Source organism: Cydia amplana, chromosome 5 (genome assembly GCF_948474715.1).
Source record: "Cydia amplana chromosome 5, ilCydAmpl1.1, whole genome shotgun sequence".
Classification (NCBI taxonomy): Eukaryota; Metazoa; Arthropoda; class Insecta; order Lepidoptera; family Tortricidae; genus Cydia; species Cydia amplana.
In genome coordinates this window covers 6512004-6528028 of record NC_086073.1, presented here as the reverse complement: position 1 = coordinate 6528028, position 16025 = coordinate 6512004, and the positions used below count along the sequence as shown (strand labels likewise).

At 38.4% G+C, this 16025-nt stretch overlaps 1 protein-coding gene and 1 non-coding gene across 9 annotated transcripts in view; both read left to right on the top strand.

Moving 5' to 3' along the window:
• Window positions 1-16025, top strand: part of LOC134647880 (whirlin) — a 99043-nt gene that overhangs the window by 53903 nt on the left and 29115 nt on the right. For 4 of the 8 annotated variants that reach the window (XM_063502234.1, XM_063502230.1, XM_063502232.1 and 1 more), the window contains exons 9-14: window positions 1496-1662; window positions 1811-1994; window positions 3264-3371; window positions 3932-3988; window positions 4525-4616; window positions 6047-6113. In XM_063502234.1, coding sequence (XP_063358304.1) covers window positions 1496-1662; window positions 1811-1994; window positions 3264-3371; window positions 3932-3988; window positions 4525-4616; window positions 6047-6113 — 675 coding nt within the window. The remainder of the gene's footprint in view (window positions 1-1495; window positions 1663-1810; window positions 1995-3263; window positions 3372-3931; window positions 3989-4524; window positions 4617-6046; window positions 6114-16025) is intronic. The other 4 variants (XM_063502231.1, XM_063502235.1, XM_063502237.1 and 1 more) reach the window with 4 other exon arrangements.
• On the top strand, window positions 8069-8140 carry Trnap-cgg (transfer RNA proline (anticodon CGG)). The gene has a single exon. It is a non-coding gene; the product is annotated as a tRNA-Pro (tRNA).

Genomic DNA, 16025 nt, shown 5'->3' with positions numbered 1-16025 from the left:
ATCATTATATTCGATGTTCCCCGGTACCCCCTGGTTAGCCTGAGGCGATTGCTTCGCCATAAGAATACAGAGGCAACGTATTGTGTGGGTATATCGAGGCAGCGCCCGTCTGTCGCTTGTGAAAGTTTTATCATGCTCTTATTTTACGAGAGCGGCTGTTCCAGCAAAACTGCCACGGGCAGGGCAAAGGATGACGAAAAGAAAATATGAACATCCCAGTTTTAAATTACTTTTAAGATGAGTAGCCTCGGTAAACTCGTCTACCGAGAGAACTACGGGCCAGTTATATGAAGAGTTGAAGCCTTCAATTACCTAAGGTAAGGTCCTATTTAAAAAGAAAACAAACATTACAGTTTTACAAGTTATACATTTAAAATGAGATCTTACACGTTTATCAAACAAGCAACCTGGAAAAAGATAAATAGGTATATACTCACATCTTATATCGAAGTAGGTCTCGTTAAGCAGTAAATTGCTTGTTTACATAGTTTACATTAAACGTTCAGCGTTGTTATGGAAATGTCTATTTTCCATATTCCGATATTCAAAGTAAAAACTGATAATGTTTTTATATCTACCTGACAGGTGAAATGCAGAAATTGTTTGCTTGTTTATTTTGCATGAATACTAATGTAATTTTAATGGCAATGAAAAGTCAAGTTGAGCTGTAACAAAATTACGCAACCTCAATAAAAGTACAATCGGCACCAATTATTGGAATGTTGCTACTTGGACGTTTGGAGCTAAACGGATTAGGTACTCGTACCTACTTGCTCGTAGGTAATCGAAATGTAGGAATTAACCTGGCACCAGTTCAGCTTAGGTGCGATTATTTAAGAGAAAACGTGGAAACATTTACTCTCTACGAGCGGAGCGAGGTGTGGTGCAAATTTATGGTGTTTGAGCTTCCTCGCCCGCGGCCGCACGCCACATCCGAAACTCATAACTTTGCCAACCAACTCCAACAATGTTTTGAGAATTTTCATCAAACGAGAAAATCGCTGTGCGGTTATTTATGACCAGATTTAATTAGGAAACTTCTTGAAGTTTATTTAGAATATTTCACAAGTTCGAAAATGCGTTTATTTATAGCAGACAGGTAATCCACTTTTATGTTACGATAGTGAGTTACAGAATATTAAGTTACATTAATAAGGATTTGTTCACTATTAGGTACCTAATACACCAACCTATCGATTTCCACTTTTCCTTAGGACACCCTTAGGAGTTGGTCTATGGTTGTGTAGGCGGCAAGTAGGCTCTCCGGAGACAATTGAATTAAGATACAATCAGGACGCCGTGATTTTTATCATTAGATCTTATTTATTTGATAAAAAAATTACCAAAATTTAATGAAAAGTTTATTTTATTACATATTTAGGTATATATAAGTAGGTAAAGTTATCTATAGTCAAAATAAACATTAAGTAATTAGAAATTGAGGAATGCATTCACATTAACAGAGCACTATAATTGATGTCTTTGTTTCATCTAGGTGGGCGACCAAATTCTAGAAGTGAACGGGCAGTCGTTCGTGGACGTGACGCACGACGAAGCCGTCGCTCAGCTCAAGTACCACAAGCGCATGTCGCTGCTAGTACGAGACGTGGGCAAGGTGCCGCACGCCTGCACCGCCTACGGGGAGCGCGATGCGACGCCAAGGTTTGTGAACAAGGGCTAGTCGGCAATGGTACCTACGAGTCCTTTAAAGGTCTTTCGGAGCCTGAAACAGGTCGTTGCGAGCCATGTCTAATTTTCTATGACAATAATAAATAAATTGCCTTCTAAATATAGTGTTGTTTGTTTTTAGAATAAGCGGTTGGGGCAAGCGAAGAGGCGCAGCGTCGACAGCAGTGGAGCAGAAGGCACGTTCATTACTGCCGCAGAGTGACCTGCCCGCGCTAGCATACTACATGGAGGAGTACGCGGCGCGGCGGCTTGCTACCGACGCCTTCCTAACCGTGCTGCGTGACCTGCTCGACACGCCGCAGAAAGTAAGTCGTGCTGTCACCCATTCCCTTACGCAGCGCGATTTTCCTACGCTAGTACATACTTACTACATATATGGGGGAATACGCGGCGCGGCGGATCGCCACCGATGCCTTCCTCACCGTGCTTGAAGCAAGTAGATTGCGTTGCGGCTAGTCAGGATTTTGAAAGTAATTCGCGTTGATCCTTCGTTGCGGCAGACATAGCATAGGTCTCCACCGCCATCCTATTTAGTATTAGTTGTACCTACATGATGGGCTAATAGTAATACCTAGACGTTAAATATATTTCGGCCAGAGTAACGGGGTGGAAATAAGGCTCGAAACTTTCTTTTGACTAGACAGTACACACAGACACATTGCCATGTGTTTAGTAAATAGTAGACATTAAACATACGCGGTAGTTATTCTTCAGTGCCCCTTATTTGTAAGATTGGCCAGCCAGACCATGGCCAATCGTATCACCTAACGATAATGTTACTTAACATTTCATATTTTCAAACCAGAAAAGAGAGAGCGACAACTTGTCAATTTGTTGTGATTGGTTATGTATCGGACAAATACCTATCGAATTATTATACAATTATATATATACAATTTTTATTATGTACATGTAAACAATTGCGATCCTTAATAGGAAACTGGCCTGCTACAATGATTAATTGAAAACGAGGTCATTATTCATACTGAGACACTAACCGCTTTCGATGTCGAGTTAGGTATTGTATCCAAAATCGATTTGTCTTAAGCCGAGTCCTCTGTTAGCGGATTCTGTTTAATGATACGCGTTAATTGGTTCTCTTTGGGTCAGTCATTATTCATAGATGGAACCTCGACGTCACGCTTCCACTGCGCCAATATAGGAAGTTAACTCTGCATTTCTAACTCCCGCGCTCAACACCCATGGGAATTATGCAAATCAGTGGCAATTTATCAACCGACTTGGACAGTGGGATGGCTGATCTTAGATTAATTCTGCTTCCCACGTGTTTCTAATTGAAACGGGATGATAATAAGTATGCATGTATGCTTTAAATAAATTTAAGTAATATAATTACAGGTAAGTTCATACCTACTTAATAACGGCGTCCTAGCCTAATCAGTCAGTACCCCTGCTTGTGATGCAGGAGCTCCCGAGTTCAAATTCTAGTAAGGGAATTTATTTGTGTGTTATTTGTGTATGGAAGTTGGTACTTATGTATTTATTTATATAAATATGTAACTGGTAAAAAATAGATTTAAAATAAATTACCCATATTTATCTTTCTGTTGTAGTATACCCTCCTAACGGAAATCCGGGAATTCATGCTACCTGAAGATCGGCCAAGATTCGATGAACTAGTCTACAGGCGAGGCGACGAGCCTCCCGATCACCATTTAAAGGTAATACCTAGACGTTTACGCAAGTATTTATGTAGTCAATATCTGTGACCTACGTACTAGATATGGTAGCAGGTTTTTTAAACGTAACGTTTAGACTTTTAGATAAAAACCTTAATTTATCTTAAGACAGCAAGACTTACAAAGGTTTCTTAGCAAAAATTTGTAGTTACAGCAAATTTTAGCTGCGCTCATTAGGTTCACTGCTCTGAATAATCTCGTAATCTACGCTCCACCTCCACCTGGACTCACTAATTGCAATTTTGCGCTTCGTTAAGGACAGAGGCAGCTGCAAGCTCGTTTAAATTTAGCTGAGGTTTTTTTCTCGATGATGATTAGAGAAAATAAAAAGGAATTGTGGTTTGTGGTAGAGAACATCTGTTTAAATTAGTAATAAATAGCTGGATTTAGCGATAATGTGTCATGAAACCCAGGCCATTCCATAGCTTATTTATAGAGGCACGTTTTGCATATTAAGGTTTTCGGTTAGGGAAGATGCGAGGCGTGTTAATAATGCATGAGGGGAAGTTGCGAGATTGCTGAAGGTTCCCGTTTGTCCGTAGCGCGGGGCTGAAAGACACATGCTGCCCTCCTCGACGCTGCACGATTTGCACGACGCGGTAAGTGCACGTGCACACCGCCCGCATGCTTCTGCTCACTAGTAGTTAGTGCTTTCATTATTTAACATGTCTGATTCGATGTTTCGATGTAATTATTTGCCTTATTGTTGTTAGGTGATTTTAGGCATACAGCGAATGTTGATATTAATTTTGCGACATCTTTTTTTTTTCGTTTTATTAGGACACGGTGGACGCCAATCGCCAGAAAATTAATATCATGTTTCGCTGTGTGTCCTATATTAGAGATTAATGTCAATTAACAATAACCTTCGCGTAATGTTAAAATTTTGCATTTGTTCCCATGGCTATAACGTTTGCAATAACATTATATGACAAAAAGTATCTATCGTTCCTTTATACCTATGTACTTACTTATAACCTCGTTTAGGTCTGCTGTAAATTATGGATATAAAAAAACTGATTGATGTAGCACGTCCGTTTGGTTTTGATTGCACCAAAAATGTTTGAGGCGTACGTTTGAGTTAGCATTATTTGGTAAGGTCGGGGCGGCCGGGTGTAGTGAGGGTTTGTTCTAGGAGGGGCCGCCGGAGGCGCCGCTCGTGGCCGACCACCGCTCGCCCTCCGAGGACTCCGGCTTGGGCCTGCCGCCGCACGACCACGCCTACAGGTACCGACACCGTTCTACGTATTGACGCAAACCTTTTTAAATGTACATACGTAGATATAATGTTAACCGTGAAAAAGAGAGTTATATTTCACCGTTACCTTGACACCCGTAAGGATACCAAATTAATGGGCGGCTGCTCTGCTCTACTACGCATTACTTTGAAAACTTGGTCGAATTGTGTACTTTACCGCGCGAACATTTGGTGTGCAATTCAACGATGACCGGTCTGGCTTAACTAGTGGGTATAATATATTATAGTGACCCTGCCTATGAAGCCGATGATCCCGGGCTCAAATCCTGGTAAGGGCATTTATTTGTGTATTTAAGTATTTATAAATATCTATATATAACATATATTCGTTGTCTAAGTAGGTATAGGTACCCACAACACAGCCTTATTGAGCTTACCGTGGGACTTAGTCAATTTGTGTGATAATTCTCTATAATATTATTTATTTATAAAAAAAATGAGTAACGCAATGTAACCTAGAATTGTTATATTCGTGGTAGGGCAGTGCAGCAAGTTGTGCGTCATCGGCATCGGAGCGCCCACCCGCGCACTCTAATGAGCGAGGCGCTAATCCCGCGTATAGCCGCCTCTTCTATAGACGCTTAAACCTAAAAGTACTCTTTAGGTGCGCAAGCAAAGGTTGAGTCCTCTTTAAGAGTTCGCTTTCGTCCGCTCTTTTACAACTTAGAGCGAAAATAACCTGCCGTTTTTCACAGGCCCTTGTGCCTCGCCTCGCCCGGCGAACCGAGTATCTCATTGGCGAGGCGCCAACACTTCCACTTTTATTTGCTATCGAAATCGATTACTTTATGGTGGCATAAACGTTCGTATTTACTGTCACCGGCGGTTTTATACCCCTGTCCTGCATCCGAGAGGGTTTTGTTTTAAATTTATTGCCCGTAAAAGCGCTCCGCGATCGATTTTTAATCCCTTCTAAAGCATCGTTCAGTCTTCTGCAGTATCAATAATAATGGCGTTGTTATTTTAACGAGTTTGCCATTTACATTGATAGAATATAATTTATAGCACTAAATTAGCGTTTTTTTATTCATTACGTTAACCTAGGTATCAACATTTATTTATATTACATATCTAAAAACCAAGACAATTTTTTGTCAACGATATTTCATTGTGATACTAAACAATAAAAGATACGTAGAATATGTATTAGAACACTACTTAACATACGTATTACTTGTATAACGAAATTCCTTTGGTATCGCGCGATCGACGATGCGATAGCGCCAACCGTGGGTACTTTATCCTTTGTAACGCAGTTACACGTATAAAATGAGACGTATCTAATTTAGACTTTACTTATTGTAGTTAGCATATAAATGTGTGTTGACATGTATTTGTCCTTATAGATTTATTGAATGTGTAGCTATATAGACAGTGACAGTGATGTTGTGTGGACCAGGAGCGGGCGTCCGTGGCGGCCGGCCGACGCGCCGCCGGCTGACGACGACCTGGAACCACCGCACGAGGTGATTTTGCCAGAATTACCTACCTTACACACTTCTAATCAATGTTCTATCGACCACATTCACTTTTCTGCGCCTAGCCTAATGCCGTCCTGGGTGTTACTCGCTGAACTCGTCTCAAACCATTCACACTCTTCATACCTACCTTTATCTTATTGCAGAAAGGTAAAAACTTGTAGCTCTAAATACTTAGTGAAGCTTTTCTACTTATCAAATACTTTTTAGTAGGTACCTATAGTAGTATTACGTCTCTTGGTAATTCTCTTTGCAAAGGCGCACTCAAAGAGCTTTTTGTAGACCCATGTGGTGGACTCATTGGATCGATAGCTATTTTACCTCTGGGATTTGCCGCGCAGTGCGTCTCTGCATAATATCTTTTTGTTCAAAGTTTGCAAGTGAGTGATAACTTATGATAGCATAGCTCTATTTAGCTGTGGCTGGAGTGGCACCCGAACACCACCACCGAGTAACGTATTGGTTCTCACTTCTTGCACGATCGACGACGGCTAGCGAATAGAACGTCTTTCTCCACCTGTGGCCGTTATTTCCTGAAATAAACGGTAAATCTGGCAAAATTATTCAAACTATTAGTGGTCTGGGATAATTGGTTTTAAAATGTATTATTAAAATACTACCCGGCAATAGCGGCCAGTCCTGAATCTCTTTTTGGGCAATTTTAAGTAAGGGACATTATGTAGTAAGTACTACCTACTTTTAGATTTCCTCTGCCTTTTTGATCGTAGATGTTTTCGTATGTGTGTCCTTATTTCGGCTTCTTTAATAATGCTTGTTTTAGCCTACTGTGGTAACTAAACGCTGTCTGCTCCGGTCCCCCCTCTCTTGGGATATAGACATTGTACTAGTAAGATGTGCTCTCATCATTTATTACAATAAATAATAGTAAACTGTTTTAGTATTGGTATTAATTAATTACCGGATACAAATAAACCCATTAGAGCATCAGATATTACACCTACATACTTATCTTAGTAGGTACCTACTTTGTTACATTTTTGTGCTAGTGTGATGTGGTCCGGAGTATAATAGGGTGATGACTGCTATAGTTATTGCCACTACATAGTAATTGGATATTCCTAACAAATCAGAAATAAATAAAGACAATTGAAGCCTTATTGTTAGAGTGGCCATTTACAATGTAGTGGCCAATAACTATAGCAGTCGCCCTATACAAATTAATTGTAAGTACCTACCTACAAAATACAAAATCGTTTAGGTATTTGTCCAACACAGCTACAAACCTTTTACCTTCCTATATATTATGTAATAACTCTTCTCTGCGAAAAGTCAAAAGCTGTAAAAATCGCTCTGTAGTGATAAGCTTTTCTGTAGATAAGAAAATCTTAGGTAAATATTATCCGTGACACCTTTGACACATGTGGGTAAAGTGGGTAGGCATAAAGGGGTACATTTAATTTTTGTTTATTATTACCGCAATTTCGTTAAAATCTTACCTAGAAATGGTAGTCTATACGAAAAATTATCTATTTATTGGCTGTGTGTTGAATACTTCAGATACGAATGCGTGAGAGAGAGTACCTAATAAACAAAATGTTTACTTCTATAGGCCCAAATATTGATGCCAGTTGACATTTATTCACCACATTCACGCTAAGAAATCGTACAGTCAAAGATGACAATAGTACTTATGAGGTCTCTAGCGGCTTTCATATTGATTGTCACTGTATTTTGCAGTGGTCTGTGATGTGACAAGGTAGAGGTACCTACGAAATAAGTCGGAAATTAAATTCTTTGAATGTACTAGTTATTGGTGCTCTAAAATAGTAATAATAGTGTATCGGCGCAATAATAGTAGCATTTTGCTATATAAACATTGGGAAAGGAATGCGTATAAAACGCAGATTAACAAATTATAGCATATTAGTTCAGCTGCGAGAGGGGCGTGCGACTAGACCGCTGTTTTAGCAATTTGAACCATCGGCTCGTTGGTCTAGGGGTATGATTCTCGCTTCGGGTGCGAGAGGTCCCGGGTTCAAATCCCGGACGAGCCCGTTGTAATCCTTTTTTTATTAAATACCCTATTACATTCAATGACACTTAAATATTAATAATAGTAAGGATTTTTTGTTTAGTTCGTTATTATTTAAAGGCAATTTGTTAAATGGACGGTACAATAAATTTAATCAGCGCAGCCGACGCACAATAAAGTAATGGCGAGATTACAAAATACAGTCTCTCGTCGATATGCCACTCTAAAAAAATTATCTATAATTATAGCGCAAGTAAGCGCTAACATTAAGTACCGATGAAAATATATTAGTGGCTTTATTCATAAACGGCTGCTAACTTAATCAGTTGATGATCGTCGTTTGTCCCTAATCTGTCGTTATGCCATAGAGAGGGACAAACGACGATCATCAGCTGATTAACTTAGCAGACTTTTATAAATAACGCCGTAGGTATTAGATAAGCAGTTTTTAGGGTTCCGTAGCCAAATGGCAAAAAACGGAACCCTTATAGATTCGTCATGTCTGTCTGTCTGTCCGTCCGTATGTCACAGCCACTTTTCTCCGAAACTATAAGAACTATACTGTTGAAACTTGGTAAGTAGATGTATTCTGTAAACCGCTTAAGATTTTCACACAAAAATAGAAAAAAAACAATAAATTTTTGGGGTTCCCCATACTTCGAACTGAAACTCAAAAATTTTTTTTTCATCAAACCCATACGTGTGGGGTATCTATGGATAGGTCTTCAAAAATGATATTGAGGTTTCTAATATCATTTTTTTCTAAACTGAATAGTTTGCGCGAGAGACACTTCCAAAGTGGTAAAATGTGTGTCCCCCCCCCCTGTAACTTCTAAAATAAGAGAATGGTAAAACTAAAAAAAATATATGATGTACATTACCATGTAAACTTCCACCGAAAATTGGTTTGAACGAGATCTAGTAAGTATTTTTTTTTTATACGTCATAAATCGCCTAAATACGGAACCCTTCATGGGCGAGTCCGACTCGCACTTGGTCGCTTTTTTTTCTTATCCAGGAGAGTATCTTCAATGAAATCATTTAATCTGTGGTAATGGGCGCGTTTACAAAGTAATGGAAGTTGCGTGCGTCCGCGGCGCGTTAGATAAATAGATACGTTTTAGCTATTAACATCCACCCCGGCCATTTGCAGATTGTACACCACTAGCGTACCTATAGCTTGGGCGTAACCAGTATAAGTATGATCTGGTTACGCCTAGTTTTAATACATATGTAGGTGCCAAGCTATACCAAGCTAGACCGCAGCCAAGGTGTTTACTGCTTAGCACCCGCGCCCCTTGGTGCATTGATGCTAACTTTGCTTTTAAAGACATTGTTATGATTATGATACTGACAATAACGTTCTAATGTCATTGTTATTGAGGTAATTTGTGCTAAGTAAATTTTGATTATTAGTTAGGCACAAAGCCCATTCAATTAATGAAAACATGTGTTTTATATAATTTCGTATATTTACTATTTTTAGAGACATCTAGATTTTAAATCTGCTTTGTCATAGCGTCATAGCATTCGCTTTGAGAATTTCTATAGAGGTATGTGAGGTGTCTGTGAAACCTAAGCGTGTAAGGAATGGATTTACTTAGTGTTTCCATAATTATTTCCTTCTTTATTTAATAGTAGGTAAGGGTAAATATTAGTAGTAGTAGTAGTAATCTCTTTATTGTACACAACACAGGTTAACATAAAATTTACAGAAATATTAATATATAAGTATTATATATTTATATGAATAAGCTGATCTAGTAACTTCATCGATTCCAAATCTGATTTTAAACAACTTTCGCTCTATAGAAAAAAATCACGAACGTAGATCTAAATCGCACAGTAAAAAATTGTAACAATTTTTTCACGAAAGCTAAAAATATGAGAGTGATAGAAGAATCTAAACTTAAACTATTGCGATTAGTGGCGGATGCAGATAATAACCCTGCGCTATTGCGGACTTTATTACCCAGACTGAGATACTATGCATAATTGTACCAACAATTTTATTCAGTGATGACTATGAAGACTTTCAGGTTGGTTATGTATAGTTTGATCGTAATTTTTTTGACAACTGCTTATTTAGATGCCTTGTACTAAATGTTTGTTTTATTTATGTCATGAATCTAGTATAACTGGATCAGGCATGAGTAGGGTTACCAGATACAAATTTAGAATTTCCTGACAAAATTCCTGATTGCCGAATATTTTTCCTGACATTCATATTTTTCACAACGACGACGGGGGGGGGGAGGTGTCTTGCCGTTAGCGATGGCCATCCGATTGAGCCGAGCCGCGCGCGTCATGTATATGTATGCTTATTTAAGTAAATGAAAAGGTACTTTATAATAAAGTCTATCAATTCAAAAAATTCCTGAGATTTTCGTTTTCCGTCCCCATTCCTGACAAAAGTCCAAAATTCCAGACATGTCAGGAAAATTTCTGTCATCTGGTAACCCTAGGCATGAGGGGTGGGGGGAAAAGACCGAACGGGATAGTCATATGTATCTTGTAATAGGAGTAGCAGCGAAAGCGCTATTATTGTACTAATTAAACCATCTTCATGAGGTTTAAAGTGTTACATCTTCCAAGGATCGTAGCGCCATGAAATTTGGCCGCTGTATGTAGTTCTGATGACAATACAATAATATGGTACTATCGAACTGATCTGATGATGGAGACAGGAGGTGGCCATAGGAACTCTCGACCTGTATGTAACTAACATGTAATGGAATCTAAGGTAACTAATTTAACCATCTTCCAAGGATCGTAGCGTCATGAAAATTGGCAGCTGTATGTAGTTCTGATGACAATACAATAATATGGTACTGTCGAACTGATCTGATGATGGAGACAGGAGGTGACCATAGGAACTCTGTGATGAAACAACGCAACCTAATTGTGTTAGGGGTTTTTAGAATTGTCTCGATGAGTATTAGTTGTCTGTCGTAAGAAAAGTACAGTCAGCGATAAAAGCTTGTACCAAAAATTAAATTTTTGCCAAAAACTTATTTTATTCTTATGGATTATGGTGGGCAACAAAAAAATCGACCAATCATAGTGGCGTATTGCGTATGTTTTGTCCCTCACGGACGCACGCGTATAGGACATCTATAGGATCCTACCATCTATGATTTATGTATAAGCCGCAATGTCTAGATGTCAAACACCAGGCCTTACCATGATGTCCTTATTGCGATTCTGTTTAGTTCCTAAACAGAATCGCAATAAGGACATCATGGTAAGGCCCCAGTGCTCATGAATTTAACACTCACTGCCAGCGACCCGCTACCCGCCTAGCGGTTCTGTGTTCGTAGGCGCTTTTCGCTACATACGGTTTTTCCGATGTTATCGGCTACGCTCGTAGCGCGTAGCTCGCGCTGGCACTGAACGTGTTAAGGCTTTTAAACTCCAATTTAAGTTAGAAACATTAAAAACATTTTTTTCGGGATTATTAAGGAATTACTACAGAAAAAAATATTTTTTTTATCATCATTTTTCGGTTACTTTGAAACGCATGAGCCGTATATCGGCACTGATATTATAACTCTCTCAGGTTCATATTCACTCCACTTCTTTGTTCGCCGACCGTTATTAATCAAATAAACGACGTCTTCCAGCCGGGAAAATGCAGATAAATGGTGGAAATTACAAGATACAGGTTTCAATTTCTATTTAAACTTTATCAATTAAGGCCACCTAATTTATCTTTATTTTGCAACTGGCTTTTTGCCCATTTCGTTCATAAAATTCTCATTTTAGGCGGTCATTTTCAGGTTATAAAGCATCTAATTACCTTCATGGGAATTCCAATGATTTTTTACTTATACCAATTTTACCTAAGGTCAGTGGGGTAAGGGAAACATACTACATACTTATATTTTTCTCGGGATAAGAGAAACCGTATGAGAAAAGTCCTTCTACTTAAATATTTTTAAGCTAAGTTTATTTATGAAATTTATGAATTAGTTTTTAATATCTTTAAGTATCTCCGTTTATTTTCCCTACAAGTGTCCACCTTCTCCCATAGTTCCTAACCTAACCTTAAATAAATTTCTGCGGTTTAAGTTTGAAATGAAGTGTAACAAAACGACAGACGTATCACGTACACATAAGTACGGGTTAATCCTAATGACGTTAGTTGTAGTGTACAGGCAGAGCCGTTTCGTGACGTCATAAAGATAACACTGCCCTTTAGCCTTTCGGGGAGGTTAATGAACTCGACTTGGGTCCCTTGTTGCGGGAAGAATGGGTTTTCGGTTTAAATGGGACCTGTAATTGCTATCTTGTTGCGATTTACCGAGTTTACGACGCCGCCCTTGCTATCCGGCAGGTAATTATTTATTTTGCTGTGAGCAATGGAATCCTTTCAAGGTTTCTTTCCTTCAAGATATTGGCGATTTTTTCCATCCATTCCATACCCGATAGCATTGATTCCAAGTAGTATTCCGAAAGGTATATTGTGTATGTTTTATATTTTTTGGACGGCGTAATAAAATAAGATTCAGCTATTTATAACTTCATTACTTAATCGGTAAGTTACGAAGCGTCATCTTCGTAGAGGCAAAACTACAAAGTGTCGTGATTAGCGGTGAATAGGTTATTTTGTTCAACATTCTTTTAATTTTTGGTCATTAATATTCAACACAATAAATGATATTAGTAAAATGGTATAAGTAATGAGTTTTGTTAAGGGGTTGGTAGTTTGTGAAATACCTACATATATTATACCTCTAAATTCTGACAGAAAGCAGGTGTGCAGGGGGATATACAATCCACTTTACTATTAATCATAGTAATAACCAAGAATGATGTGCACAACACATCCATACGTTAGTTGATAGTAATAGCCATAATTACGAGGGCACACAGAAGCATTCCCCCAGGGAGCTCGTTACGGCTCTACGGCGCTACGCCGCGACTCCACCAAAACAAAGCTCACAAACAAATGTAGCATCACATTCTATGAAAGCCGAACTAGGTCAAAAACTTTGGGACGAAACACAAGCAACAAAATAGTAATCAAGCCCTGGCGAGAAGTGAAACCAAAAGACCAGTTAAAAAGGAGAGTAATTTATCATTCCACATTTAATATCATATCATACTCTTCGCAGAGTACAGGTTTAGTCACAATGGTGGCGTAACTTCCGTAGAAATCTCTTCACAATTAGGCTCTTTTCATGCCCCTAGCGGTAGCGATTCGCTCCACCTAAAGCCGCACGCCGTTTTGACTCTCAAGCAACATTAGCGACTTTTCGTTTCATTCCACGACTCATTTCTTACTTCTGTAATATTTTCTTTGTAATGTTACAAAAGTTTCGGTAAATTAAATGGTTCTCGGTAACAACTTAAGCGCATAAGTAAGCAAAACTCTTATTCGCCGTATTTTAAGACTTTGTTAAGCGTGGACTTCAAGGGGATAGGAATGAGAATTCATTTTGCGCTTGCTTGGTTAGTTTAATTTTATAGAATTAAAAACTGAACTGCCTATGTAAGGAAGCAGGTATAACTAGCGTAGATTTCATATCATTTTATAAGTCTAACTACATCAGTGAAGGTCTCAAATATGAACCAATTCGATATCTTAGTCCTTGATATGAGAATATCCGGACATTCCGGACACACCGAAAGCATTTTTATCCAAGCTGAAACGGTTACTTAAACGGTTATGATGTTTCAACAATGTTTGGGTACCTAAGTATCTATATAAAAATTTTGAAATTCAGTTCTTGCAAATTGGAAAACAGTAAATTATCTAAAAGGTTTATCAAGTATATCAAGTATATCAATAGGTACATGTATAAATTGATAAAGGCACTTGCATACATTTCTACACTTACTAAACAACCCGTACAGAATAACTCCATCTAGAATTTTTACGTACTTAGTATTATGCTTTGATACGAATGTCACTGACAACGATATACATAATTGTACTTCTTCTCTACTATCACGTTTGGTCCTGTTTTGGGCGGTTTCCGCCCAGTGTAAGCACGGCCCAAGCATTGTTGCCCTAAGCCGTAGGGTTGTCGCGGTTAGACAGGGCGGGGTAAGCTCGAGCCGAGGCACCCCGGTGTAGTCAGCAGTCAGTGCTCGACGCGAGGCTGGGGTGGCATGTCGTCGCGGCGGCGCGCCCGGCGCCGCGTCGCATTCCGCGACTATGTGCCCATGGACGTTCGCGCCATGGCCAAGGTATACCTAATAACCATATAAACACTTCCATCTTAATGCTGAATGTTGAAAAAACGCCTTTAAAACAATATCAATCTGTGTTTGTATACAAACACGTGCTTCGCGCAGTTCGCGCCATTTTCAACAATCCCGGGAAATTTTCAGGGATGAGTACCGACATTAGTTAGAGCAAGGTGTAAATTAATACAAACGCTAATACAATGTCTAAGGCTATTTCAGGCATTTTTATACTAAGCACTGTAAATATAAATATATAACTATAAGTTTTCCGGTGTGAACTAACACTTTGTTTTGTTAGTTGTACTATTGTAAAATAATGTATTTGTTCTAAAACACAATTAACCGTGTGGCTTTGATGTAATTTTTGTTATGTAGTTGTAGTTGTGTGTATTTATTTTTGTATAACGGCAAAATGTGCCTACCTATTTTTAGGTTTATTGCTGCAGGTAGCTAAGCTAAAGTATTGGAAAGTTACGCGGATAGTTTTTAATAATGACAAACGATGCAATTTGCTTTTGCTTTCTTTTTTTAAGTTACAGCACAGAGTAAGTAATAGTATTATCATGTTACAGTAAGTCAACTAGGTATATTAAACCTATTGTTTTTTCTCACAATATTATTCCTACCTATGTATTTAATACCAACTACTATGAAATGAAAACAAGTTTCTTTGAATAGTTTACAGTTTTTTTTAGATTCTTATAGAAATAATAAAACAAGCAACAACGGTTTCACTCCGGGAGTGCCGATAGAAGTGAAAACTCACCTCACTATGTTACCGACGCCCGGTAATACGATAGATACGTTTAGCGGAGGTATTCTATTTATTTATTATATATTATTATCATTCTCAAACACAGACTTCTCATTTTCGCGCTAAATAAAATCACACTTTTTCATTGACATGTTTATTTACATACTGCCATGACAACGTTAAATTATTTGAACATAGGTAAAGAGTCTTGAAAAGGAGTCCGCAACATAAATGTCAAATAACATTGAGTTTTTCTTCATTGATTTAAATGCCATTTAAATTATGAGTGGCCGCCTTACGGAGCTTACGGTCACGTGATCGCCTTACGCCCCTTACGGTCACGTGATCGCCTTACGCTGTCTCGAGTAAGTATATCATTTTTTCCCCACCTCAAAAAGTGCCCAGCGCCGCTAAAGAAGTTTTCACTTCAAAAACTGATTTTGCTACAGACAGATATGATAATAATCAAACCTACCCTCTTGAATGCTTTAAACTGTTCAGTTTGCGTCGGATTTCAAAACACGAATTTTATTTTATTTTACTGTTTTAAATGCTTTTAATTAATTCCCGTTTGGTGGCTGCGACCGCACTCCATGTCTGACGTCAGTAATTAGCGATAAAATGTGGTCGCCATACCCACTACATACATTTATATACATACGCCATGTAGTACGCAGCCATACGTTTATCATAGCTCCGCCTCGCCTTACTAATTAACTTAATAAGTGAATTAATTTGCCAGGTTATTTAATTATTTGACATCCAAAAATATTCACAACTCGTTCCCTGATCGCTCAGAAACAATATAACAGGTTAGAAATAAAATTGCGCATCTTCCAAATGTGTGTCTTCGTGAAAGTAGGTGTATGACTTCTTCTTCTCCTTTCTTCTTAAATAAAAACCTCTATATAAGCACCTATTTAGATGTAAAAGTTTAAACCTAGCAATTAACCTTTTA